The 27,871-nt window shown below is 35.3% G+C and overlaps 2 protein-coding genes and 3 long non-coding RNA genes across 7 annotated transcripts; 2 read left to right on the top strand and 3 right to left on the bottom strand.

Annotated features, from left to right (window-relative positions):
• Positions 1-470: 470 nt before the first annotated feature.
• Positions 471-26,644, bottom strand: LOC130994864 (6,7,8-trihydroxycoumarin synthase-like). Of its 2 annotated transcripts, none has more exons than XM_057919975.1 (2): positions 26,011-26,644; positions 471-1,215 (listed from the first exon to the last, which is right to left on the bottom strand). In XM_057919975.1, the coding sequence occupies exons 1-2, from the start codon at positions 26,512-26,514 to the stop codon at positions 613-615; spliced, it is 1,107 nt and encodes a 368-aa protein (XP_057775958.1). In that variant the 5' UTR covers positions 26,515-26,644; the 3' UTR covers positions 471-612. The 2 variants fall into 2 exon arrangements, with proteins under 2 accessions (XP_057775958.1, XP_057775957.1); XM_057919974.1 differs by lacking the exon at positions 26,011-26,644 and adding an exon at positions 1,991-2,926.
• On the top strand, positions 10,104-11,080 carry LOC130994986 (uncharacterized). The gene is made up of 2 exons (XR_009091961.1): positions 10,104-10,385; positions 10,825-11,080. It is a non-coding gene; the product is annotated as an uncharacterized LOC130994986 (long non-coding RNA).
• LOC130994995 (uncharacterized) lies at positions 16,020-17,085 on the top strand. Its single transcript, XR_009091975.1, has 2 exons — positions 16,020-16,389; positions 16,830-17,085. It is a non-coding gene; the product is annotated as an uncharacterized LOC130994995 (long non-coding RNA).
• Positions 18,736-21,032, bottom strand: LOC130994849 (putative disease resistance protein At1g50180). The gene is made up of 3 exons (XM_057919953.1): positions 19,762-21,032; positions 18,980-19,640; positions 18,736-18,863 (listed from the first exon to the last, which is right to left on the bottom strand). The coding sequence occupies exons 1-3, from the start codon at positions 20,807-20,809 to the stop codon at positions 18,860-18,862; spliced, it is 1,713 nt and encodes a 570-aa protein (XP_057775936.1). The 5' UTR covers positions 20,810-21,032; the 3' UTR covers positions 18,736-18,859.
• LOC130994998 (uncharacterized) lies at positions 23,560-25,424 on the bottom strand. 2 transcript variants are annotated; one of them, XR_009091979.1, is made up of 4 exons: positions 25,225-25,424; positions 24,701-25,081; positions 24,068-24,142; positions 23,560-23,607 (listed from the first exon to the last, which is right to left on the bottom strand). It is a non-coding gene; the product is annotated as an uncharacterized LOC130994998 (long non-coding RNA). The 2 variants fall into 2 exon arrangements; XR_009091978.1 differs by lacking the exon at positions 23,560-23,607 and having other exon boundaries at positions 23,972-24,142.
• Positions 26,645-27,871: the final 1,227 nt, after the last annotated feature.

The following is a 27,871-nucleotide window of genomic DNA, read 5'->3' as shown; positions in this document are numbered from 1 at the left end:
CTGTATTAAAATCATAGAAATTTCACCCTTCATGCGATCCAACCGAGGTGATGCGTTCACCATAGATCTATGTGTATATATATATAGAGAGAGAATCATATAGTTTCCAAACATAGGTAGTATATATATGTATACATTAGAAATGTATGCTATATATTAAACACAATAATGAATATATACGTTGAACAAAAAAAAAATTCATAAAACTCGTATTTTTTCTTCTTTTTGGCAATATTCTAGAACTCACTTAATTATAACCCTCAATATTACCAATATTGTTATTATTGGACCCGTCACTTAACTAAATTAATCAATTTGAAACTACCATAAAAGCTGTGTGATCTTTAATTCCACTCACAACACACTAAATCAATTTATTAAAACCCGTATCATTCTCAAATGTATGAGAATTTTGTGGATGAATGGAACTATATATATTTTTTATTTTTGAATAATTATAAAATAGTGAATTAATTAATAATGAAAAATCGGTGTTATGCAATAAAATATGGGGCATGAGATCTCATCTGTAACATCATATATACATGACGTAAGCACCCTAGTGAGCAACCCTCGTATCAAAATCAACACCATTAATAACATTATTCCAAACTAAACATCATAATTTTTAGGCACAACAAGAAGCGGAGTTTTCTTCTGCATGGCCAGGCCAGGCGAAGGAGTCGTATCCACATCATCTACCTGAACTCCGATGGGCAATCCCCAGTCGAAATTGTAGAGCAAATTTGCAAGTGTGAGCTCCACATTTAGAAGCCCCATAGCCATTCCGGGGCACATTCTTCGCCCCGCTCCAAATGGAAGAAACTCAAAATCTTTCCCTTTTACACTGTTCAAGAACCTCTCAGGCACGAACTTATCTGGATTCTCCCAGTACTCGGGATCTCTTGCAATTGCCCACGCGTTCACAAAAACCATTGTTTTTGGTTGAATTTGGTAGCCCTCTAAGGTGCATCTTTCTATTGTTTGTCTAGGTACAAGCAGTGGACCAGGAGGATACAATCTCATGCTTTCATTTACTACTGCTCTTAGATATTCAAGTTTGGGCAAATCATCTTCATATACTCTACCTTTTTTGCCTATCAAACTTCTGATTTCATTTTGCAATTTCTCCATAATGTTGGGTGATTTCATTAGAGCTGTCATCGTCCAAATAATTACGGATGAACTTGTTTCTGCTCCAGCTATAAATATATCCTACAAAGGGATAATCAAACCAAATTATTATTTAATTCTGAGAGTGTCTAAGCTCACAAATTTTTCACTATAAGGTTTAATATAAAATAAGAATTAATATAGTGTACGTCTCAAAAATAAAAAGAATTGATAATTATGTAACAATTTAAAAAGAAATTTACAAGTTAATTACAAATTTAATTGGTGTATAGTAATAAAACTACATTGAAGCATGCATGCATGTTATGTTACTCGTACTCCTCATGCTTTGAAATACTTGACTCCTAAATAGCAATCATAAAAATTTCTCACTCTCCAAATAAAATACAATATTAATTAACTAGAAATATGTGCTAAAGATCCCTCAAATAAAAAATAAAAAATAAAAAATTATGTGCTTGCTAGAAACAAACAATATATATAATATACTCTCTTCGATTCGAATTCACGGACTAAATCTAGGCAGAATCACAACCTGAAAAATCAAAATCCAGATTCGAATTCCAAATCTAAGGTAAGGCTCTAGATTCAACCTGCCAAAATTTTGAAAATCAAAATCCTAAAAACTAGATTTTTTAAATTTTTTAAAAAGAGAATTAATAATTAATTATTTAATTCTCCCTTTACTACATCATCAATTTATTATACAATATCTCCTATATTGCATTTATGGATCATCTCCACAATATTAATAAAAAAACAAAAAAAAAATAACAAATTTTGTTAATAAAAATTCACATATATATAGAAAGTAATAATAATAAAAATCTATGAGCAAAAGTAAATTCAATCATACCATTAGCATGGCTTTAATGTTATCCCATCCAAAATCAATGGTAGGAAGCTTGTGTTGCAGTTTGAGCTGAATCAACACATCAAGAACATCACCATCCTCTTCTTCCACCTCCTTCACTCTTTTCCGATCAAGATGCTCGTCGATGAGCTCCTGATAAAAAGAATCCATCTTCTTCACCGCCGAATCCAGCCTTCCTATCATTCCGGTGAGCTTATCCACCCAGCCGAAGGCCGGAAAATAATCCGACACGTAGAAAGCCACGGCCACGGCCTGAACTTCTTCTAGAAGCTCATCGAACCTTCTAGAACATTCCTTGCCGAAGGCAATATTGCATATCAAGTTAATACCGAGTGAGACAGCCATCTCACTCATATTCACAGCTAGATTTTCATCGGAAGCTTCCCGAATCTTCGAGATCATACGAGAGATCTCGCCTTCGCGGATGGGGTGAAAGGATTGGACTTTTTTAGGGCTTAGGAGATGAATGGTCGTGATTTTTCTCATCTCCTTGCAATACTCATTGTACGGAGAGAAGATTATGTCGGAGTTGTTGTAGGAAATTTTTTGCTGCCCTAGAGATTTTGGGCGGCTGCAAAATGTTGAATCTTGATTTTTCAACACTTCTTTGGCTAATTTTGGTGAGGAAACTACTAGGAGAGGAATTGGACCTAATTTCATGTGGATAATGGGACCGTATTTTTTGGTGAGTTGGTGGAGGTAGAGGTGTAGGTTTGGGGCGGCGGCGAGGTGGTGGAGGTTTCCGATCAACGGCAGGGGCGGCGGGCCCGGTGGGAGAGGGGTTTTTGGTGGGGTTTTGGTTTTGTGGAGAAGATAAAAGATCAAGATTATTGGGAGAATTATTGAGAATAGGAGTATCATTGTGAATGAATGTTGTGATAAATGTTGAAGAATTAGGTTGTGGTAATTGATAGTTGAAAGTCTAGATATATATGGTGAGAATGAAATTGTTATAGGTGCTTTATTTTTTTAGTTTGAGGAATCGAGCTTAACTAATAATAAATCATACACTAATGGGTGTGAGTTGTATTTGATGAATTGTATCATTATTTTATTTGGAAATAATTTTATTTAAACTAATTCAGCTATTGTATGATTTGTTAAAACTCTAATATTATTATTAAAATTTACAATTTCATATATATCGTATAATAAAAATATTATTACACGCGCACGCAGAAAGAGAAATATTTAATACACTCGTCATTTTGTCTTTAATCAATTTAAATCTATTGTTTTTTTAGAGGGATTTACATCTATTTTTTTTTATTATTATTATTATTATTATTATTATTATTATTATTATTATTATTATTATTATTATTATTATTATTATTATTATTATTTATTTTTATTGTTTAATTAAGTTATAGCCCCAAGAAAAAAATTTGGACAGATGTCAGATCAAATGTACAGATGAACGAAACTCACGTGGCAAGAATTTAATCAAATGATAAATCAAATGCCCAGATGTTGGTTGATAAGACACTTCTCCTCCAATCAATAGGTCGAGAGTTCGAGTCACCTAAAAGGCTAGAGTGTGTATTTTTCTTTTCTTTCAGTATAATAATTTTTTTTTTTTAAATGGCCATATGTCTAGCTAGATATATAGAATGCAGTCAAATGATCAACTTCAATTTGTCCGAAATATTTGATTCAAATTATAAACTCAATAACTGAGATAAGTATATAGTATCAACTATATTTTTAATAATTATAAATTTGGTCAAAAAAAATCATACACTATTAAACAATATACCGTGATATGCGGGCATATAATAGATCCAATTGTCGATAAAAATTTCAATAGTTAATTAAAGGTGCCACAGGGTTTAAATTTCAAATAAATACTATGTTTTTCGAGATACTAACATGGCCTACCTACTTTTACCCGTTTTAATGAACCAGATCCCTAATCTAAATTTTAAAATACAATCTCTGCTTGTTTTACTATTATGTAATACCAGTTATAGTGGCATAAAATATTTAACTTTTTTTGTTTTATTATTGAGCTCGACAAATTAATCACGTGATTTCTTTTTCTGGGGAGAGTAAGGACAAAATTTTAATTAACTCTGCCATCTCCCTCGAATTAAGGATTAATTATATTTTTAATTACGCTTTCCGTTTGTATATAGAATAAAATACTTCAAACCTAATAGTGCTCTCGTGAACAAACTAGCAATATATTCATAAAATTGTTCAGTGTAGACTGCTTTATTTTATCAATGATTTAGACCTATTTTATTATTTATTTGTGGTATGAATGACCACTTTTTTTCACTTGGGATCCTCTATTTCGATTTTTTTTTTTGCTTTCCACTATTAATTTTTTAAAATTATTCTTCATTTTTTTAATTTTAATAAATTTTGATTTTTACAATTAATGCTATTAAAATTTATAATTAAAAATAATAATTATTGATGTTGATTATTCCAAAATTGTGGTATATAATTTTAAAAAAAATCAATTTTTACAATAATAATTAGGATTCCTTATATAATATTTTTGGTTTGTAATAAATATTATTAAATTAATGAATTTAATAGTGAATCACAGATGATAGATGAACATAACCTAATCCATACATTCTTGAACAGAGAATCTCATCTGATATTTTGGACATGCATGCATGTCTCTTTTACAATCCCAAATCTGAGTAGTTGAACATAACCTAATCCATACTTATTTTTTTATTTTTTTTAAATTGATTTATATAAAATCTGATCTACCTTATTGTAACCGTCCCCTGCGGTGGATTCTCCATATACATACTTCACTTATTTAAGTACATACATTAGAATTTTAATTGTTTTGATTTTTCATACGATTTTGCCCTCAAAATTAATGTTGAGGTGAAGGCCTAAAATATCTGCAAAGTTTAAATAAACCGATAAACTAAATGACTTAGTTGGACGTCAACATCACTTCAACTAATTATGATTTACATTAATTTGTCACTTCAGCTAGCTATGATTCGCCGAAAATTGACAAACGTGTGAAAAATTAGAACACTTGAAAATTTATATATTTGAAGGCCGCGTTTGTAGTTCATGTGCAAAATCAAAACTTGGTGAAAGTTAATATAATTAGACACAATTACCCCTAAATTAAAACTAGTGTTGATATGATCAGTAGGAAAGGAGACCAACTGTATGCAGCTGGTGCTGCAGCTTCAATTCCTTCAATTATATATTCAACATAAACTAATCAGCGGTAAATTAAACCATCTACAAATACTTGAGATAGAAGTGAAGTCGAATAATTTTGAGCTAAGAATTACGTGTACCAATCGTGATTTTAAATCCATCAATTCAAACCACAACACTATCATGATTATAGTATATTCATATTCAACCAACGCAAATTTCAGTTTATTGGATTCTAATCAATCAAGCAACACAAATCACAATTCAAGAAGATAAATAAAGCTTAAAATCTCCAGAAATTACAAACAGAGCTTTTGGGGCCAAATCACATCAAAACAACTCCATATGGAGAAATCCCTAAGGGTGTGCGTTATCTTTGGTTGTAAATTTACTATGAGAAAAAGAGGGATAAACAAAATTTCACCCTTTAAATCATTCATTTTTTTTCCCACATTTCCTACTTGACCATTACTCATTCCTCATTTATACTACAAATGAGAGATAATATTATCACACCATTTTTGGAGGGATAATATTATCCCTCATTTCTAGTGTAAATGAGGAATGAGTAATGGTCAAGTAGGAAATATGGGAAAAGAAAAGAAGAATTTAAATGGTGAAATTTTGTTTATCCTTCATTTTTCCATGATAAATTTACAACCAAAGAGAACGCACCCTAATAGAAAAAAGAGTGCCCAATACAACTATTGCATTAATCAAATTTTAGAACAAATGTCCAGAATCATCAAATTCTACCAGATTAAAATACAAGGAATGGAATATGGCCACCACCCCAATGTCAGGCTTCCAAATAATTAAAGAGGAACGCTTACCTGCAGCAAAAACAATGGTCGAGCTTTATTAAAACCTTATTGAAGTACCTACTTTTAGAGAAAAACTACAATTCATGATAGCTGACAAGCTTTCATTGTCGTATATGTATGCTGAGAAACGTTGCAGATTCTTCATTCTATCCATAAATTTTAATTCATGCACTCTACTATCCAACCTTTTTAGGCTTTCCAAATCAACCACTCCCTCGTCCAATGTTAATCGATAACTTCCAATTTTTTCTTTATCATAACAGGGAAGAGTCAAGTGTTTTAAACGTAGCATCTCCTTAAAAACATTTGGAACTTCCACATTATTCGAAACAGCTAAATTAAGGGTATCCATGTAGACCAAATTCCTTATGGACGACGGAAGCTTATCAAATTCACAACTTTGTATACGCAAACACCTCAGGTGAATAAGATTAGTGATTTCTCTCGGTAACTTTCTTCCAACGAATTTGAATCCCAAGATAGTTAGATCTCTCAGTAATTTGAATTTCTGAAAATCAACAAAACTTTGTGGGGGAAACTCATCAGAATTACTGCTATTGAACATTTGAAGAGATCTTAATTGTTTGCTACTATCTTCTCCACAAGTGATTGTAAGCTCGTCAAGTTCCACTTGGACTTCTTTTCTCAAATAGATAACCAAATGTCGTATTTTCATATGCCGTAGTAAGGTAGTAAGTTTCCCAGTTTGATACTGCAAACTCAGCACACCAAAATCCCCCCTTTTCCCCATTTTCAAACATAGTTCTCTTACTATGTCGTGAAGTTTACAGCTCGAATATTTTCCCGTAGGTATGACAGCATCGTCAATTTGAACTTGGACGATGGATCTGGAGGCCAACTCACCCAAGTAGAGCTCCGCGATTTCAATCAAAGTTTTGTCCTTGTCTCCAATATTCTCATATGAAATCATGCCTTGTGCTATCCACGTCCTATATAGATAATCAACAGGTATATCTTCGTCCTCTTCAAATATACCCATATAGAGAAAGCAAGGCTTCAAATAATAGGGTAGACTTTCATAGCTTAAATTTAGCACTCCATCAATCTCACTTTCATCTTTATATATGAATTCTTTGATATCCCTATTTACTAACTCCCACTCTTTTATCGAATTTTTCTTTCTCAAGACCCCACCGAGTAAAGAAATTGCCAACGGCAAACACCCACATTTCTGCACCATTTCTTTCCCAATTTTCTCAAAATTTTCATCTAATGCAAACTCTGCATTAAATTGAAATAATGAGCATATATATATTTTATTTATCAGGTGGTCCCCTATGAAACCGGTTTCACGGTGAAATCGGGTTTCAAATGACACTACTTCGACACGTTAAAGTGTCATTTGTATGTTGAAATAGTGTCATTTAAAATCTGGTTTCACAGGAGTTTTTGTGTTTACTTAGTATAGTCCATTTTTAAAATGAGTATATGTATACAAAAGTATATTTCAAATAAGAACCACTAATAAAATAAGAACGGAGAACCATTTTAAGCCATTCGATTATCAAGATCTACGGTGGATGCATCATCTTGGTGGATGGATGCAGGTGCTGGGTTCGAATCCTGAAGGGAGCAAAAAAATTATTTTTTTCGGATGCATTAAATTTAATAGCGGATGCATTAATTTGTATAGCAGATGCAGTAATTTTATTGGTTCTTATGTTCTCACGATAATTGTGGTTCTCACTATAACCGCACCCTTTTCTGGGATGTCACATAAATGCTTATTTTTCTTGCTTCAACATAAGCCAATTTTTCTTGCTTAATCAGCAGTATTAAAACCATCTCCAGACACCAAATACTTGGGATACAGATGTTTGTAGTCGAACAACTTTGAGCTAAGAATTATATATACATCAATCATGATTTTAAACCCATCATTTTCTTGCTTAATCGGCAGTGAATCAATCTCCTCCAATAGTTCTATTCATAGCACTTGTTTTACTTATTTCGCTAACATAATTATAAGTAGTTGAAAAAACTAATTATGAGTACTTACTGAAAAAAACTTTTAATATATAAAATTCGATTCGCCGTATTATATAAATTACACAAATAAATACAGAAATTTTTAAATACCGCACTACGGTGGACTTGGCATTAACTACCTACCCTTAAACCAACTCACACACACAAATTCGCCATATTAACCATCCCCCGCCGTGGATTCTCAATACATCACTTATTTAACTAGATACATTTCATTTCAATTTTATACAAATGAACTTGAACTAAATTCTAATTTTGCTTATTAACATTAGTATACTATATTCATATTAAGCAACTCAGGTTTCGATTTATTGGATTCTAAACAATCAAGCAACAAAAATCACAATTCAAGAACAGAAGTAAAGCTATGTGGCCCGAATCTTACCAAAATAACTCCATATGGAACTAAGCAAGTCTAGAATAAATTGTCTAGATTAATAATACAAGGAATGGAATATGGCCACCATGTCGACATTAGGTTTGGAGCTACGTATGTCACAGCCCGACCTAAGCTAGTGAATAGTTAAGTCGGGAAAAATGTGACTGAAAACAAAGTAAGAAAATGAAAAAGAAAATAATAGATCTCAATAAAAATCACTAACATGCTTAAACAATAATTTACCAAAATATTTGGTAATCATCAACAATCTTTTCTAAAACTCAAAAGCAGACAACTCGCAATACATAACGACAAGTTGTCTAAGTATCAAATGACATAATTCTGTAAGCTATTAGTTTGAAATCTTTGCAACACATCAATAAAGTAAAACGCACTAAGCATTGCAGCGGAATAGCTTAAGTGGATTACATGTATGAAGACATGGAATCCTGAGCCTAATTTAGTACTTATATATCAAAAGCTTTGCTCTGCTCGCCTCCATCTGCATCACAGCTTAACCTGCACATTTAGAAAACATATGCAGGGCTGAGTACTCAATGGTCACATGCCAAAATAACTTGATAGCTTGCTCTTAGAGCTATATATTGAACTTGCCATCTCAAGCATCACATAAGAGTTTTATTTAAATAACTTGTGCACGCCAAAACTGTAAAACTTCTATGTAATTATCATAAACTTCACATGCGTCCGCAGACATACTTGTTTGTATTATACCATATCTGCAATGATAACTGTGTGCCGAGAAGGTGGCCACCTTCTACGGTCACTGACCGGCCGATACGCTAAATCGGCTCACGGTCCTAGACCGGCCGATACGCTAAACCAGCTCACGGGCCTAGACCGGCCGATACGCTAAACCGGCTCACGGTCCTAGGCCGGCCGATATGCTAGATCGGCTCACGGTCCCTTGTGTACACTAATCCTGTCTAACATCTGGATAGAACAGGATCTGAATTCGATTAACTTCTGGTGCCAGATATGTATCATACAAGCTCATAAAAGTTTTGGCAAGTCAACAACTTTAATATAACTTCATTCATGTAAACATCATGAAATAGTGTGCACTTCATATTTTGAGTTTAGAAAGCCCACCTGATCGTGGTCTGACGACACAAGTAACTCTGAACTAATGCTTTACTTCTTTTCCCTTGTATTTGACCTTCAGTATAAATACTGACTAATAAATAATGAGAACATGATATGAAATTTATTTAGAGAATACTTATGTTGGTTTTAAGGTGATAGTTCTATTGGAACTTATGAAATGATGACTGGTTGCTACCCGGTGAACTTATCAATAAATACCAACATATTATCTAAACCAAAACTTAAACTACGATAATCGTAATTCTGGCGTTAATCATAACTCCACTCGCTCTAATTTAATAAGTAGCTATCAACTGGAAATAATATATATATTGTCTAATTTATACATAAACACGTATGATTTATATATAAATTAATCTTAATGAACTAAAATAATTCTACATGTTTAGGCCATTTAATAAATTAAACTAATTATTAGCTAATAGTTAAGAATCTTTTACGCATAATTATTAGGTTCAAATTAAAATACTACTGAGTCCAATTAAATAAATTAAGGGCTCAACTTAAATAAATTTGTTACTAAATTAATTCAAAGCCCAACAGCAATGTAATTTAACTTAAGCCCATTAGAATATTAATATGCACATCATATTAACTTAAGCCCAACTAAAATAACTTCATATCTCTCTCTTTTCTTTTCTTTTTCCTCACCAACGTCTCTCTCTGCGCTCTCTCTCTCTCACCGCTCTTCTCTCTCTCTTTCTCGGCGAGCATCGCCGGTTCTCGCCGCCTCCGGCGCGGCGAGGCCGGCCCCTCTTCTGCCCTCTCCTTTCCTTCCCTATTTTCTCCCCAAATTCTAAAACCCCCAAATTCTAGGGTTTTCTGGCACTATTTTTCCTTCTGAAATCCGCCCCTCCGACAAGGTCCGTCGCCGTCTTCATCCCAGGTAATCTCTTTTCCTCCTTCTCTCACAATCTATCTCTCTCTGTCCTTTCTCTGATCTCCCTCTCGATCTCCCCCTCTGCCCTCTTGCTCGCGGCGGCCGCGGCAGCGCATGCAGCGCCGATTGTCGCCGCCGCCCTGCTCTTTTCTCTCTCCTCTATCTCGCTTTGCTTCCCTCTCCCTCTCACATCTGTCTCTCTTTCAGTCTCACTCTCTATCTCTCTTTGTAGCTCAAAGTCTCTCTCCCTTCCTGTTTCCCTCTCTGATGTTGGCAGCCACCGCGGGCCGCCGTGGCGCGGGCAGCGCCGGCGGTTGCGCCTCCGCCGCGGGGGTTCGCGGCTACCGCTGCCTCTTTCCTCTTCTCCTTCTATTTCTGTTCTTTTTCTTTATTATCAAATTTTAAAACCTTAATTTAATAAATCTACAACTATTTCCTATTTCAGGAATTGATCGGCGTCGTCGACTCCGGCGTGGCAGCTTCGTCTACTGCCCAAGATTCTACCTTTCCTTCCTTTCTTTTTATTTATCTGGTTTCTTGTTCAATTATTGAAAATTGGGATCGTTGATGACGAAGTATACTGCTGCTTATGCTTAACTTGTATAACTATAACTATATCTATTTTGATTGTTCATGGCTGTTGATCTATACTCAATGAATGGATTATTGAATAAAAGAAAGACTACCTTCTTTGCTGTGAACTGATGTGGTTTATTGCTGTGGATGATTTGTGTTTGGATGGGCGTCTGCATTTGGTGTGTAGAATTTGCAGAATAGAAAAAGAAGTGGAATCAACAATGGCTTCGCAGTCATATACTGGACTGAGTCGGTTAGCAAAGAAGCTGCGTGTAAAGTCGAAAGCTACGTGCCACATGCGTAACTAATTTGGATTAATAAATCTACTTTACACTATTAAAGCTGATTAATACTCAGGTTGGACTTGGGCCTCATCTATATTTTAACAAAGTCATTGGCCCAAATAATAACTATTGGGTTTTCTTTTTAATATTTCCTTAACATCCTCTTGGTCCAAATAATAAAGTATTGGGCTTAACTCCACAAATTCATATAATCACTTGCCCAAATAATATTTATTGAGCTTTTTGTATAAAATTCTATCAACCTTAAAATCATGAAATACTCGGGCTTCTATGATTTTAAAAATCTCGATATAATCTGCTCGTTAAATAACTAAGTTCAGGTTTTGCATAAAAATTGAGACTTCTCTTTCTTCTTTAAAATCATAGAAAACAATATTAATAATATATATACTGCAGTGAAAATGCTGGGTGTTACATCCTCTTCTCCTTAAAAAAAATTTCGTCCTCGAAATTTGCGTACCTAGTTGAACAACTTTAGGTGTTTCTTGTCTTCAAGCTCTCATGTTGCTTTCTGTTGCTCGTAATATCTCCACAAGAAACACATCAATGCGATTGACTTATTCCTTAAATCCTATGTCTTTCAATTCAAGCTAACTTCTGTTCTCTTTTCATAGATCTAGTCTGGCTAAGTATTATCTCATCCTGATGAATTACGTGTTTGAGGTCGAACACGTATTTTCTTAGTTGTGTTACATGGAATACATAATGAGCACTACTGAAACTCGGGGGTAGAGCTACTTTATATGCAACAAGACCTATCTTTTCTAAAGTGTTACATGGTTCTTTACATGTGGGCTTCAATCTTCCTTTCTTATCGAATCTGTGCACTCCTTTAGAATGCAGAGCTTTAAGAAAATCTCTGTCCCCCAGTTTCAAAAATTTAACTCAAATCAACGAGTGTTTGCATAAAATTTCTATCGATCTTAATCCTTCTTGAACATTTGTTGAATTTGTTGGATAAGTGTAATCATTTCTTCAACTACATCAGATCCCAGCACCTTTTCTTTCACCTACCGCATCTCAATATAGTGAGGACTGACATTTCCTTACATAAAGTGCTTTATAGGTGTCAACAACTGTTGCCCGAAATTAGTATTCTAGGAAAACTCAATGGGTAGCAAAGCTTATTCCCAATTTGTTCCTCGATCTAATACAATAGTTCATATCACATCTTCCAGGGTCTAAATAGTTCTCTCAAAGTGACCATCTATTGTTTGTGAATGAAAGATTGTTTCAAAATTTAGCTGAGTTATGAAAACTGAAAGATCATATGAAATCTGGGTTGAGGTGTCAAAAAGGGTTATGAAACTTAGGCTGGAAGAACTGAATTGTTCAACATAACTTGGAGCTAGCAACAATAGTATTATGAAACGAGATGTAAAATTGATACACCTCATAAAAATTTTAAATACTTATTCGAGCAAAAAGATTTAAGTATGAGGCAACAAATATAGCTCGAATTAATAAGGAACTATGACTGTGGAATAAATTATCATCCACGCAAAGCTAATATAGTAGTGGATGCCTTGAGTAGAAAAATTTAAGTTAACTAAGGATTTCTCCTTACCCATGAAGAAAAATTCTCATCAAGGATTTGAAAGTTGGATTTACAAATGGTTCTACCACAGCAAACCAGAGAAGTTGTAATTCCAATGTTAACAATAACTCATGATTTGAGAATCAAAATTGTTATAGTAACAAAAGAAGATGAAAGGTAGAAAAGATACGGGTAAGGAATAGAAGGGATTGATAATTACCAAGAAGCTCGGGGTAAAGCTATCTTGTTTGAGAAAAGATTATGTATACTCAACAATGAATAGTTGAGAAATGAAATCACAAGTGAAGCTTATGTATGCTAAATATTGCATACCCACGAAATACTAAAATGTATCAAGATCTCAAACAAAACTTTGGTGGAAAGAAATGGAAATGAAATATAGCTTTGGTTGTAGAAAAATGTTTGGCTTGCCAACAAGTAAAGGTGCTACCTCGAAAACCTTATGAGAAGTTACAACCATTATCTATGTCAACCTTATAAGACGTATATCGAGATATGTCACAAAAACTCTCAATCATATTCAACCATGGTTTTCTTTCCTTGCTTTAAATCATTAAATTACGTATCCTTTTTGCTGACGACGGCTTCTGAAAATATACTCTTCATAAAAGCTTCTATGAACTGGCCCCAAATAAGATTCTCTAATCGCTCAACTGTATATATCTTCTGCTTCGTCTCCCACTAACAATCAGTCAATCCTTGTAGTTGAAATAATGTACAAGAAGACACTCTTGATCATTGCATCTAAGGAAGCGAAACTCGCGAAACTCTACTATAAACAGGGGAATTTTGACGATGAAAAACTTCTGAAATTCTTCTTTCGAGTTGATGGGGAGGAGTAGGTTTCTAAATTATTCGCATGGCGGATGGCAGATTTCCATTGCTTCTTTGAGACATCATGCCGAGTAAATACACAAATCCCCAAAATTAAGCTTTCATCCCATCAATAAGGTCAAACTACTACTTAACTATAAATCAGCTAAGTTATAAAACTCATATACTAAAATTAAACCATCTAAGCAATTAAAGCTCAACGGCCTAGTAAATGACCACTTTGATCATTTCATATCATGGGAAAATTTGCCTCAACGAGTTCTTATACAAAAGATGGGAATATACGTTGCAAAAAGGCTCTTAGTACTAATTGTGATGCACTAACTGTATAACGTCACTACTAGTACTAGGTTACAGTGCCATTGACATAACTCGCTACTGTATCATCTAACTGTCTATATCTGCATGCATCCATCCAATGTATAGATATACGTACATATATACCATCATCTAAAGATTTTCATTGCTATACAACAAATGAAAATCCCCCATATATCAAGATACAAGTATTAAAATATGAACAACACTTTATCCGTTTAAGAAGTTCATACTAGTAGAGGATACTCATAAATAAACCATGTTATTTATATTCACTCACTTGTATACATGTAAACTTCTCCAAATATTAGTTTCTTGCAAAATTGCAACTCATACTCAAACTTGTTTAAAACTATAACATGATACTTTAAAACTCTGAAAATTCATACCTGGCTAGGCTGGATGAGACGGAGCGCAGAGCTTTTACTATATTACTCATACTAGTCCAAAGATTCAAATTTCGACTAGACTCAAAGGAATATTTAGGCTCAGAGCAAACGACCTGCTCTGATACCACTTTGTCACAGCCCGACCTAAGCTAGTGAATAGTTAAGTCGGGAAAAATGTGACTGAAAACAAAGTAAGAAAATGAAAAAGAAAATAATAGATCTCAATAAAAATCACTAACATGCTTAAACAATAATTTACCAAAATATTTGGTAATCATCAACAATCTTTTCTAAAACTCAAAAGCAGACAACTCGCAATACATAACGACAAGTTGTCTAAGTATCAAATGACATAATTCTGTAAGCTATTAGTTTGAAATCTTTGCAACACATCAATAAAGTAAAACGCACTAAGCATTGCAGCGGAATAGCTTAAGTGGATTACATGTATGAAGACATGGAATCCTGAGCCTAATTTAGTACTTATATATCAAAAGCTTTGCTCTGCTCGCCTCCATCTGCATCACAGCTTAACCTGCACATTTAGAAAACATATGCAGGGCTGAGTACTCAATGGTCACATGCCAAAATAACTTGATAGCTTGCTCTTAGAGCTATATATTGAACTTGCCATCTCAAGCATCACATAAGAGTTTTATTTAAATAACTTGTGCACGCCAAAACTGTAAAACTTCTATGTAATTATCATAAACTTCACATGCGTCCGCAGACATACTTGTTTGTATTATACCATATCTGCAATGATAACTGTGTGCCGAGAAGGTGGCCACCTTCTACGGTCACTGACCGGCCGATACGCTAAATCGGCTCACGGTCCTAGACCGGCCGATACGCTAAACCAGCTCACGGGCCTAGACCGGCCGATACGCTAAACCGGCTCACGGTCCTAGGCCGGCCGATATGCTAGATCGGCTCACGGTCCCTTGTGTACACTAATCCTGTCTAACATCTGGATAGAACAGGATCTGAATTCGATTAACTTCTGGTGCCAGATATGTATCATACAAGCTCATAAAAGTTTTGGCAAGTCAACAACTTTAATATAACTTCATTCATGTAAACATCATGAAATAGTGTGCACTTCATATTTTGAGTTTAGAAAGCCCACCTGATCGTGGTCTGACGACACAAGTAACTCTGAACTAATGCTTTACTTCTTTTCCCTTGTATTTGACCTTCAGTATAAATACTGACTAATAAATAATGAGAACATGATATGAAATTTATTTAGAGAATACTTATGTTGGTTTTAAGGTGATAGTTCTATTGGAACTTATGAAATGATGACTGGTTGCTACCCGGTGAACTTATCAATAAATACCAACATATTATCTAAACCAAAACTTAAACTACGATAATCGTAATTCTGGCGTTAATCATAACTCCACTCGCTCTAATTTAATAAGTAGCTATCAACTGGAAATAATATATATATTGTCTAATTTATACATAAACACGTATGATTTATGTATAAATTAATCTTAATGAACTAAAATAATTCTACATGTTTAGGCCATTTAATAAATTAAACTAATTATTAGCTAATAGTTAAGAATCTTTTACGCATAATTATTAGGTTCAAATTAAAATACTACTGAGTCCAATTAAATAAATTAAGGGCTCAACTTAAATAAATTTGTTACTAAATTAATTCAAAGCCCAACAGCAATGTAATTTAACTTAAGCCCATTAGAATATTAATATGCACATCATATTAACTTAAGCCCAACTAAAATAACTTAATATCTCTCTCTTTTCTTTTCTTTTTCCTCACCAACGTCTCTCTCTGCGCTCTCTCTCTCTCACCGCTCTTCTCTCTCTCTTTCTCGGCGAGCATCGCCGGTTCTCGCCGCCTCCGGCGCGGCGAGGCCGGCCCCTCTTCTGCCCTCTCCTTTCCTTCCCTATTTTCTCCCCAAATTCTAAAACCCCCAAATTCTAGGGTTTTCTGGCACTATTTTTCCTTCTGAAATCCGCCCCTCCGACAAGGTCCGTCGCCGTCTTCATCCCAGGTAATCTCTTTTCCTCCTTCTCTCACAATCTATCTCTCTCTGTCCTTTCTCTGATCTCCCTCTCGATCTCCCCCTCTGCCCTCTTGCTCGCGGCGGCCGCGGCAGCGCATGCAGCGCCGATTGTCGCCGCCGCCCTGCTCTTTTCTCTCTCCCTCTATCTCGCTTTGCTTCCCTCTCCCTCTCACATCTGTCTCTCTTTCAGTCTCACTCTCTATCTCTCTTTGTAGCTCAAAGTCTCTCTCCCTTCCTGTTTCCCTCTCTGATGTTGGCAGCCACCGCGGGCCGCCGTGGCGCGGGCAGCGCCGGCGGTTGCGCCTCCGCCGCGGGGGTTCGCGGCTACCGCTGCCTCTTTCCTCTTCTCCTTCTATTTCTGTTCTTTTTCTTTATTATCAAATTTTAAAACCTTAATTTAATAAATCTACAACTATTTCCTATTTCAGGAATTGATCGGCGTCGTCGACTCCGGCGTGACAGCTTCGTCTACTGCCCAAGATTCTACCTTTCCTTCCTTTCTTTTTATTTATCTGGTTTCTTGTTCAATTATTGAAAATTGGGATCGTTGATGACGAAGTATACTGCTGCTTATGCTTAACTTGTATAACTATAACTATATCTATTTTGATTGTTCATGGCTGTTGATCTATACTCAATGAATGGATTATTGAATAAAAGAAAGACTACCTTCTTTGCTGTGAACTGATGTGGTTTATTGCTGTGGATGATTTGTGTTTGGATGGGCGTCTGCATTTGGTGTGTAGAATTTGCAGAATAGAAAAAGAAGTGGAATCAACAATGGCTTCGCAGTCATATACTGGACTGAGTCGGTTAGCAAAGAAGCTGCGTGTAAAGTCGAAAGCTACGTGCCACATGCGTAACTAATTTGGATTAATAAATCTACTTTACACTATTAAAGCTGATTAATACTCAGGTTGGACTTGGGCCTCATCTATATTTTAACAAAGTCATTGGCCCAAATAATAACTATTGGGTTTTCTTTTTAATATTTCCTTAACATCCTCTTGGTCTAAATAATAAAGTATTGGGCTTAACTCCACAAATTCATATAATCACTTGCCCAAATAATATTTATTGAGCTTTTTGTATAAAATTCTATCAACATTAAAATCATAAAATATTCGGGCTTCTATGATTTTAAAAATCTCGATATAATCTGCTCGTTAAATAACTAAGTTCAGGTTTTGCATAAAAATTGAGACTTCTCTTTCTTCTTTAAAATCATAGAAAACAATATTAATAATATATATACTGCAGTGAAAATGCTGGGTGTTACAACGTACAAAAGAAATATACACATTTATTTCAAAAAAGGTGAATTATGCGAAGCAAGGTTGCAAAGAAAAGAATGCAAATAATTAAAGAGAAACACTTGGGACATGGAACAACAAGAATGTAGCTCTCTTTTAGAGAAAAACTAGAATTGAAACAAAATAAAAATTGGGAATTGAGAATGGGATTGTTGCAAGCATTACCTGGGTGGAGACTAGACTAGTCTTGGATGATAATTTCAGGGACATGGGTGACTTTGTGGAAATCCTCTCCTAATGCCGATACCCTCTTCCCCATTTCTGGCATTCTATTAATCCACAGTTCCCGAAGAGTAGAAATGCCTCTCAATCCATCTGGAAGCATCTCCAAACTAGAACAATCATGGATCACTAATTGACAGAGAAGGGGCATAGCTCCCGCGTCCACTCTCCACTCTATCAGGTTCGGTAATTTAGATAGAAAAAGCATCTTGAGGCGAGGAAAACTGTTTGATGGACACGTCATCTTTTTCCCAACAAATGATTCTGTGAATAAACTCAAATATGTCAAGCAAGGAAGCTTCCCCAATATCCCCATTGGATCATCCTCAATCTCACATTTCAACAAGATCAAACTTGTAAGTTTAGAGCTGATGAAGGCACTCCCGCACTCTGATATCACATTCCCCAACTTAACTGCAATCCACAAGGAATGAAGATTGGGACATGTGAATGCCTTTTTCAACACACCCTCATTTGTTCCTAACTCGCAACCCGAATTGATTTCAACCATACAACGCACTAACTTGTTCCAGTTTGTAGCAATGGCATTCATGATAGCTGACAAGCTTTCATTATCGTGTATGCTTGCTGAAAAACGTCGCAAATTCTTCATTTTGTTCAGACATTTTAATTCATGCACTCTACTATCCAATCCCACCAGACTCTCCAAGTCAACCACTCCTTCGTCCAATGTTAATCTATAACTTCCAATTTTTGCCTCCTTATACTTCGGAAGAAACAAGTGCTTTAAACATAGCATCTCCTTAAAAACATTTGGGACTTCGATATTCCTCGAACCATTTAAATCAAGGGTATCCATGTATACCAAATTCCTTATGGACGACGGTACCTTATCAAATTCACATTCTTCTAAACGTAAATATCTAAGGTGAACAAGATTAGTGATTCCTTTCGGTAACTTTCTACCTGCAAATTTGAATCCGATGATAACAAGATCTCTGAGCAATTTGAATTTCTGAAAATCAAAGATGCTTTGCGAGGGAAACTCAAGGCTACTGAAGTGATTGAATATATGAAGAGACCTTAAGTGTTTGCTAGCATCTTCTCCAAGTTCGACAGGTTCCAGTTCGACTTCACTTGTTCTGATATGGATAGCCAAATGTCGTAGTATTTTCATATGCGAGGAAGCTTGCTGTAGTAAAGTACTAAGTTTCCCACTTTTATACTCCAAACATAGCACACCAAAATCCTCCTTTTCCCCCATTTTCAGACATAGTTCTCTTACTACATCATGAAGTTTGCAGCTCCCATATTTTCTTCCAGTTTTTCCATCATTGTAAATTTCAACATCGACGATGGACCTTGAGGCCAACTCACCCAAGTAGAGCTCCGCGATTTCAGTCAAAGTTTTGTCCTTGTCTTTAATATTCTCATACGAAATCGTGCCTTGTGCAATCCACATCCAATACAGATAGTCAACATCTATCTCTTCATCCTCTTCAAATAAACCCATATGGAGAAAGCAAGGCTTCAAATAATAGGGTAGACTTTCATAGCTTAAATATAGTACTCCATCAATTTCACTTTCATCTCTATATATTATTTCTTTTACTAACTCCCACTCCATCATTGAATTTTTCTTTCTCAAGACCCCACCGAGTAAAGAAATTGCCAGCGGCAAATACCCACATTTCTGCACCATTTCTTTCCCAATTTTCTCAAAATTTCCTTCCAATGCAAAGTCTGTATTGAAATAACAAATGACTATATATTAATTGAATAGTACTACAACTTTATAACTTAATTAGACCCTCTCATCTAATATAGAAACTAAAGCACCATATTATACATACACACAACTGACCTGGAAAGTTGGTATGTGGAAAGGCTTTCATCTTGAGTAGTTCCAAAGCATCTCCCTCTTTTAGAAGCCCAACTTTTACCGGGCATCCAATCTCTGCAACTTCCTCCTCGCGCGTGGTGATCAATATTTTGCTTTTCAAATCATGAACAAGGAAGGGATGCTTCAATTCATTCCAATCAGCAACTTTCCAAAGATCGTCCAAAACAATGAGGCAACGCTTGTCCCTTTGTATCTTGCATAGTCGCTCCTTCAACTCCCAGTCGCTTACATTTGGAACAACATCCTCCCTTATTTGTTGTGGCTCATCGCTTACACCCTTCCTGCTTTGATGCTCTAGCTGCTTGAGAACATCATTCCAAACTGATTGAAAACTCTGACATTGCTGAGTGATGCAAACCCATGCGCAAAGATCAAAGCTGGTTTTGGTCTCGTTGTAGAGCTTTTTGGCAATGGTAGTCTTGCCTGATCCCCCCATTCCCCACACTGATATAACTCGTTCCTCGTTGTCTTGCCTGAGGAGATTACCAAGCTGCATCAACTCTTCCTCCATCCCCACAAAACACTCTCCGATCTCGAATTCAGGGAAGCTCTTCCGTGCCCTGTCATTGGTGGACGAGCTCTCCCCGCGATCGATGATGTTCTTTATTCCGTAGGCTCGCATGGCTTCGGTGACTCTTGCAAGATCGGATTTGATTTGTGAAATCTCGGAGCCTAGTTGGTGGAGAGAGTAGCCTTCTTCCAAAATACAAGAATATCTGCGGATGAGCTGCCTGAGACCTCGTCTTCTCCTTGCCAACACTTGATAAGCTGCGTGTCTTTCCATGGCAGCTTCGGCTCTGTACACAAGATCTTTGATCTCTGAGATCCAATTCAAAATGGTTTCGCTTCCATGTCGTCTTCTATCGGCATCTTTGAGAAGACACTTCATCTCTTTGAGCTGCATCTTGAGCTCCCTCACTTTGTCACCCACGCCATACAAAAACATTGCTTCTTCCACCAACAAATTGCGCAAGGTTGCTAGAGCAGTCGACACCACTGCTTCTGCCATCGCAACAATTCCAAACTCGATCGATTTACTATTGGTGAGAGTATATAAAGAGAGGAATAAGGAACTCGTTGTGGTGAATACAAATTCTTCAATCGAGATTGCGAAGAATTTGGATTCTGGAAGAGAGAAATTAGGATTTGGAGATTTCTATGAGAAAAGAGTAACTTTCTGAGAAAGCACATAATCTTGATTCATTCGATAATTCTAATTTTGTTTGTTTGTTATTATTCTAATTCTTCATTCAATAATTCAACCTTGTCATAAGCGTGTGTTTGTTTCTACTTTGTCTCCTTCTTCTTCACCCAATAATTCTCGCTCGTCAATCAAAGGGAATATGCATTAAAAATACTTATTCAGACAATTTCTCAACCACGAAAACTGAATAATATAGTTTAAAAAATGATAAGGTGATTCATCATTGGCCGCATGATGAATTTGATACTATCCGTATCAATGGTGGAGCATTTCAAGCAGCTCAAACTCCAGAAATCAAGATAGAAGAGAGAGATTTGATAAACATCAACCAAAATATTCATTTCATAAAGAGTAAGCTTAGAGATTATATTATTTATATCTAATAATGAAAACCTAATGGGTTAATGGGCTGGAGCATAATTGAGTCATGCTAGAGATTGGACTGGGCGTATCAGAATGGTAGTGAGTAATTAAGTCCAGCCCAATTCATACTTTCATTTTAGAACCTATTTTATTTAGTATAGTCCATTTTTAAAATATATGTTTACAGAGGTATATTTGGGGCATTTTCGTTAATCTTTTGGACCTTAAATCTAATTCCAGTGCTCAAATATGTCCTTAATATTCTGAGCTTATTACAGCATAATATTTATTTTGTTTTATAATAAATATTAAATCTGATTCTCTTCTGTGGATTCTCAATACATTCTCCACTTATTTAAGTTGCTAGATACATTTCAACGGTAAAATCATTAACCTAAGCCAATTTTTCTTGCTTAATCAACGGGGATTACGTATACATGCACCAATCGTGATTTTAAATCCATTAATTCAAACCACAAACTAACATTATTATAGTACAGAACCGATCACCTACCCACCGTGGGCAAGCGTAACGTGCCCACCATTGATGCGGCAATTTTAATTAGGAAAGATAACTAATAAATCTTACTCTAATTAAAATTATCTTACTATAATTACAATTGCCACATCATGGTGGGCACGTTATGCATGCCCACAGTGGGTACATGATCGGTTCTGGTATATTCATAATAAGCAAACCAGTTTTCAATTTATTGGATTCTAAACAACAAGCAGCAAAAATCACAATTCAAGAACATAAACAAAACTTAAATCTGCAGGAAATTATAAACAAAGGCTCATGGGCTGAATCTTACCAAAATAACTCCATATGGAAATAAGCAAGTACAGAATAAATTGTCCAGAATCACCAAATTCAACCAAATTAATAAAAATATACACAGTTATTTTTTTAAAAAGTGATTACAGCGAAACAAGGGAGGAGAGAAAAGATTGCAAATAATTAAAGAGGAATACTTGGGACATGGAACAACAAGCCCTGCAACCAAAACCAAGACGATACAAGTTTAGAATGCGTTGAGCTTTATAGTTAAAACCTTATTGAGATACTTCTTTTAGAGAAAAACTAAAATTGAAGCAACATAATTGGGAATTGAGAATGAGATTGGTGCAACCACTAGATTTTTTAAATGTTTTAAAAAGAGAATTAATAATTAATGCTTCTCCCTTTACTACATCATCAATTTATCATACAATATCTCCTATATTGCATTTATGGATCATGTCCACATATTAATAAAAATAAAAATAAATTAACAAAATTTGTTAATGAAAATTCAAGAAAGTGGCAAAAAAATTCACATATTGAAAGTAATAATAATAAAAATCTATGAGCAAAATTAAATTCAATCATACCATTAGCAGGGACGGAGCCAGGGGGGCTAGAGCCCCCTCCCAAATTTTGAGTTTTTTTTTTTAAATATATATAGATATATGTTTATACCTATTATAAAATAATTTTGTTTTATAAAAGAGTACTTGGTTATTATATTCTCTCATATATACTTAATTTAAGGATAATTCTGTTATTTAAAACTATATAATCTATGAAATATTGTTTGTTATTATTACTATTATACTTGTCTTTTAATCAAAAAATGCCTAATATATATTAGGCATTTTGGAGTGAGATAACCAAAAATGGGCAATGAAAAGCCCTTTTCTTTTTGAGCCAAGACTGCAATTCACATTAATTCCAAGTCATAAATGTTTGATTAGGACATTTTGCTATATCTACTAACTCTTTTATCATAGTCAGATTAGGACACAAAATCTTTAATGGGTTCTTTACAAAAATGGTATAGAGTGGTCATAAAATAAAATTGGAGGCATAACATACCAATACTCTTTAATGCTAGAGAAACAAGATCCACATAACAAATGCAATAGGATGTCGAAGCTCAGTATTATAATAAATCCATGTAAAGATAACAACAAAACAACCATTCACATCTACAAATGATACACCATACCTCTTTTAAGGCTAGTATAATTTCAGTAAGGAAAGAAGCAGTAGTGTCATGCCTCGTCTGTACATATCCTTCCTGCAGGGGTAGGCAAACAAATAAAATTAAAATGAGATAGTCCGTTACGTAATAGTACAAAATCATATCAAGTTGAGCAAGGGAGCTGGAAGGAATACTAATTAATGCTTGATTACCTTAGAGGAATAACCTATGCAACTTTAGTGCAGTGACTGCAGTCAGCCTCGATCTCTCTCTCTAGAAATTGAAAGGGAGCAAGTTAAATCAGCAATTTGTTTCTACTTTTTCGAGTTCTGAAATAAACCAACTGCTCTTATTACAAGGATGGTAACATTTGGAGAGTCTTGTGTAGAATTGCAAATAAATTATCTTCAGTCTCATGAACCAAGAATGAGAACATTCTATTGTTACAATCTTACATGGTTCGTACATATATATATTAACACAAACAATTCTAAGCTCTGGAGATGTACTCCCTCTGGCTTTAGAAGTCATAATTTGTCAGCAAAGTTGTCCATCGATGTCAATGCCGATTCCACATGACAAAAGCATCAGTTTATTCGCATGTATATTTGATACTCTGTAACTGCTTAATTAAATGTCAGAAATGTAGAACTGTGAGCAGTAGAAGAATAATACAGATAAAACTATGGTCAGTCACTATTTCGACGAATCAGAACTGAAAGAGAATACATACCTCAGTTTTTAATGTTTTGAAGAAGCAATCTATTGTGCCTTTATAGACTGAATCTCCCATCATTCAAGATTTAACCTGAAATAGAACAAACATAAAAATTCGTATGGCGAATTGTGCAACTCCTCTACTCATAGATAATTGATAAGAAATGTACAGCTGCAGTTTACCAAATGAAAACATAGCAAAAGATATAAATTATTATTATTTGAAAAAATAATATAAAATCTAATATACAACCTATATAGGCTCATCGCCAGGCAGATATTGAGGTCATGTGCATTATTATCGTCCAAGACCTAAGGTTGACTTCACAAACAAATAATGAGAACTCTTAGTACAAGGATGGTAAAATACTCCATTATCTTCAGTATCATGAACCAAGAATGAGAACTCTATTCTCATATAAGAGCATGGAATTCCCCACAGAAGCTCTGAATCATAATCTGAACACTATGCCAAATCCATATTATAGTTGGCACGTACATCAAATAAATAGGTGCAAACATACAACACTACGCCATTATAACTAAAGACTTTGGATTGCATTTCCTTGTGCAGTGGATGAGGATATAGATAGAGCTCAACAACAGAGCCCAACATCAGTAGATGAAGAGCTGCAATTGCAGCAAATACCTGTATATGATATATCATGTAGAGCACGTAGTTGTAGATGTAAAGCTGCATCAGACTCAAACACTGTAGTATTAGTTAAATGTAGATGTAGAGAACTACAACACAAATTTTGTAACTTTAGTGCTCTTCACCAATATCTGCAACAATTGAGCAGAAACATCAATATTGGAGAAAATTAAACCACCAACATAAAAATAAATAAAAACTTTAAGAAGAAAAGGTTTAGTCAAATATACAGAGGATAACACCAGAGTAACCGATAAACAATTAGAGACGAGAAGTTACAATGATTGGGGAAGCGGCGAGGTGAGCGCGGGAGCATGCTCAGAACGTCAAAATCGTCGACATTGCGATCGGAGATCTTTCACAAAGGAGATAAACCTAGCTCCACATATAAGAACTATATATATCAAAGTAAGATCGACAATAATTCTTCATTTTTGAAGGAAAATTCACAATAGAGCGCCAACAAATAAAACGCAGAGAAATAAACACGAATGAGATGAAGAGAAGCATAACTAAACCATTTAAAGCGAAAATCGACAGTGCAAAATCGCAGCTTCTCATCGGCGGTAGCTCCAAATCGCAGAGGTTTGGATTGGTGAGCAAATTCTCGTCAAAGATGGAAGCTTTCTCGTTGTGGATTTGAGAATTCGCGGCAAGGGTTTTTTCTTTTGGAATTGAGGAAAAAAAGAAACGAAGAGAGAGTTGGTCCAGTTGGACTCGTTTTTTTCTTTTCATTTGCTTTTTTTTTTCTTATTCTAATTTATGAATTAAAGAAATTTATTTTTTATTAAAAAAGAATTCAAAAGATTTATAACCACGCCAATGGTAATGTTTTCTTTAGGAGTTAAATACTGTAGTCTAATAAGCATTGTACAGTAGAAATGAGTAGATTGGATAAGACATTTTTAAACGAAAGTCCCATTAAATACATAATAGGACTCTCATCCTGAAAGAGTCCTCATATAAGCATCCCTAAAGGTTGATTTTGTTGTAGTGTATGTATGAAATGCTAAAAAAAAAATATAATGTATTGAAACTAATTTGTAATATATAGAAAATATATAATCTATGAGCATGTTGTTTGTTATTATTATTATTATGCTTTCCTTTTAATAAAAAATGTCTTAAATATACGAAATGTCCAAAAAAAGTTTTGTGATATATTGAAAATATATAATCTATGAAAATATTGTTCGTTATTATTAGTATTATGCTCGTATTTTAATAAAAAAAATACCTTAAATATACAGTACCCCCGTACAAGTTCAGCACCCCCGAACTTAATTCCTGGCTCCGTCCCTGACCATTAGCATGGCTTTAATGTTATCCCATCCAAAATCAATGGAAGGAATCTTGTGTTGCATTTTGAGCTGAATCAACACATCAAGAACATCACCATCCTCTTCCTCCACCTCCTTCACTCTTTTCCGATCAAGATGCTCGTCGATGAGCTCCTGATAAAACGAATCCATCTTCTTCACCGCGGAATCCAGCCTTCCGATCATTCCGGTGAGCTTATCCACCCAGCCGAAGGCCATAAAGTAATCCGACATGTAGAAAGCCACGGCCACGGCCTGAACTTCTTCTAGAAGCTCATCGAACCTTCTAGAACATTCCTTGCCGAAGGCAATCTTGCATATCAAGTTAATGCCGAGTGAGACAGCCATTTCACTCATATTCACAGCTCGATTTTCATCGGAAGCTTCCCGAATCTTCGAGATCATACGAGAAATCTCGTCTTCGCGGATGGGGCGAAAGGATTGGACTTTTTTAGGGCTTAGGAGATGAATGGTTGTGATTTTTCTCATCTCCTTGCAATACTCATTGTATGGTGAGAAGATTATGTCGGAGTTGTTGTAGGAAATTTTTTGCTGCCCTAGAGATTGTGGCCGGCTGCAAAAAGTTGAATCTTGATTTTTCAAAACTTCTTTGGCTAATTTTTGTTGGCTAAGTTATAAATTGAATTTCTAGAGTCATAAGTTACATGGGTGAATATGAATCATCTACCTAGTATTGAATGTATTTATGAGTTTTCATTTACTCTTAGATGCTTCGTATGCCTAGCTTACTAGTATAAATAAGAGTCTAGTTGCAAGTCCATGTAACTCACTCCAAAAATAATACAATCAATCTGTTTCTCCAAAATATTATCTCTCTCATTTATCCTACAAATTGGTATCAAGAGCCAGTGTTGTTAAAAATGGCCAACAACATTATGGCTTCCTCCCTGCCTCGTTTCAATGGAGAAAAGTTCGATTATTGGAGCAACCTAATGAAGTTATGTCTTGAATCTCAAGACATATGGAGTGTCGTTGAAGATGGCGTCAATCCACCCGACGATGAGTCTCAATTGACTCAAGCTCAACAAAATCTCTTGAAGAGCACAAGACAAAAAGATAGAAAAGCTCTTTTCCAAATCTATCAAGCAATGGAGATCCATGTTTATGAGAGGATCTCAAAAGCCAAAACTGCTCAAGAAGCATGGAAAATTCTTGAGACGACTTATTGCGGTCAAGAGCAGGTCAAGAAGGTTCGCTTGCAATCCTTGCGAGCGGAATTTGAGAAGTTGGAAATGAAAACCAACGAGAAGATTTCCGAATATTTTACAAGAGTAACTTCTCTTGTAAATCAAATGGCGTCAAATGGAGAAGTCGTGGAGACTCAAAAAGTTGTTGAAAAAGTTCTTCGCAGCCTACCAACCAAATTCGATCATGTGGTTGTTGCTATCGAGGAATCACAAGATATTTCTTCAATAGCATTGGAAAGCTTACAAGGAAGGTTGGAAGCTCATGAAACTAGGATTTCTCTGCGAAATCCTCAAAGTGCTCCTCAAGATCAAGCTTTAAAATCTCAATTTACCTTCTCGGGAGGCCGTGGCAGTAACCATGGACGCGGTGGAGGACGCGGACAAGGAAAAGGTGGAAAATCTGCTCCATCCACCAAAGACTCCGAAGAGGCGGAAAACAATGAGAAGCGTGGATCTTCCTATCATTCTCAAGGAAGAGGAAGAGGTACTTACAAAGGTAAAAAACCTTACATCGAATGCCATTTTTGTCATAAACCAGGACATAAAATAAATGATTGTTGGGAGAAATATCCAGAGAAAAGGCCACGTGAAGCTGGTTTGGTGCATGAAAATGAACCAGAAAATTCTGAAACTTTGTT

This window comes from Salvia miltiorrhiza, chromosome 7 (assembly GCF_028751815.1).
Source record: "Salvia miltiorrhiza cultivar Shanhuang (shh) chromosome 7, IMPLAD_Smil_shh, whole genome shotgun sequence".
NCBI classification, from domain to species: domain Eukaryota; kingdom Viridiplantae; phylum Streptophyta; class Magnoliopsida; order Lamiales; family Lamiaceae; genus Salvia; species Salvia miltiorrhiza.
This window is presented reverse-complemented; position numbering and strand designations above follow the sequence as displayed.

Bases quoted from the DNA above. Each gene is read 5' to 3' on its own strand.
- LOC130994864 (XM_057919974.1), bottom strand. From the start codon at position 2,869: ATGATACTCCTATTCTCAATAATTCTCCCAATAATCTTGATCTTTTAT. The intron at 1,216-1,990 runs GTATGATTGAAT...ATCCCTTTGTAG, and splicing joins ACATTAAAGCCATGCTAATG to GATATATTTATAGCTGGAGC.
- LOC130994849 (XM_057919953.1), bottom strand. From the start codon at position 20,809: ATGGCAGAAGCAGTGGTGTCGACTGCTCTAGCAACCTTGCGCAATTTG. The intron at 19,641-19,761 runs GTCAGTTGTGTG...ATTTCAATACAG, and splicing joins TCCACATACCAACTTTCCAG to ACTTTGCATTGGAAGGAAAT.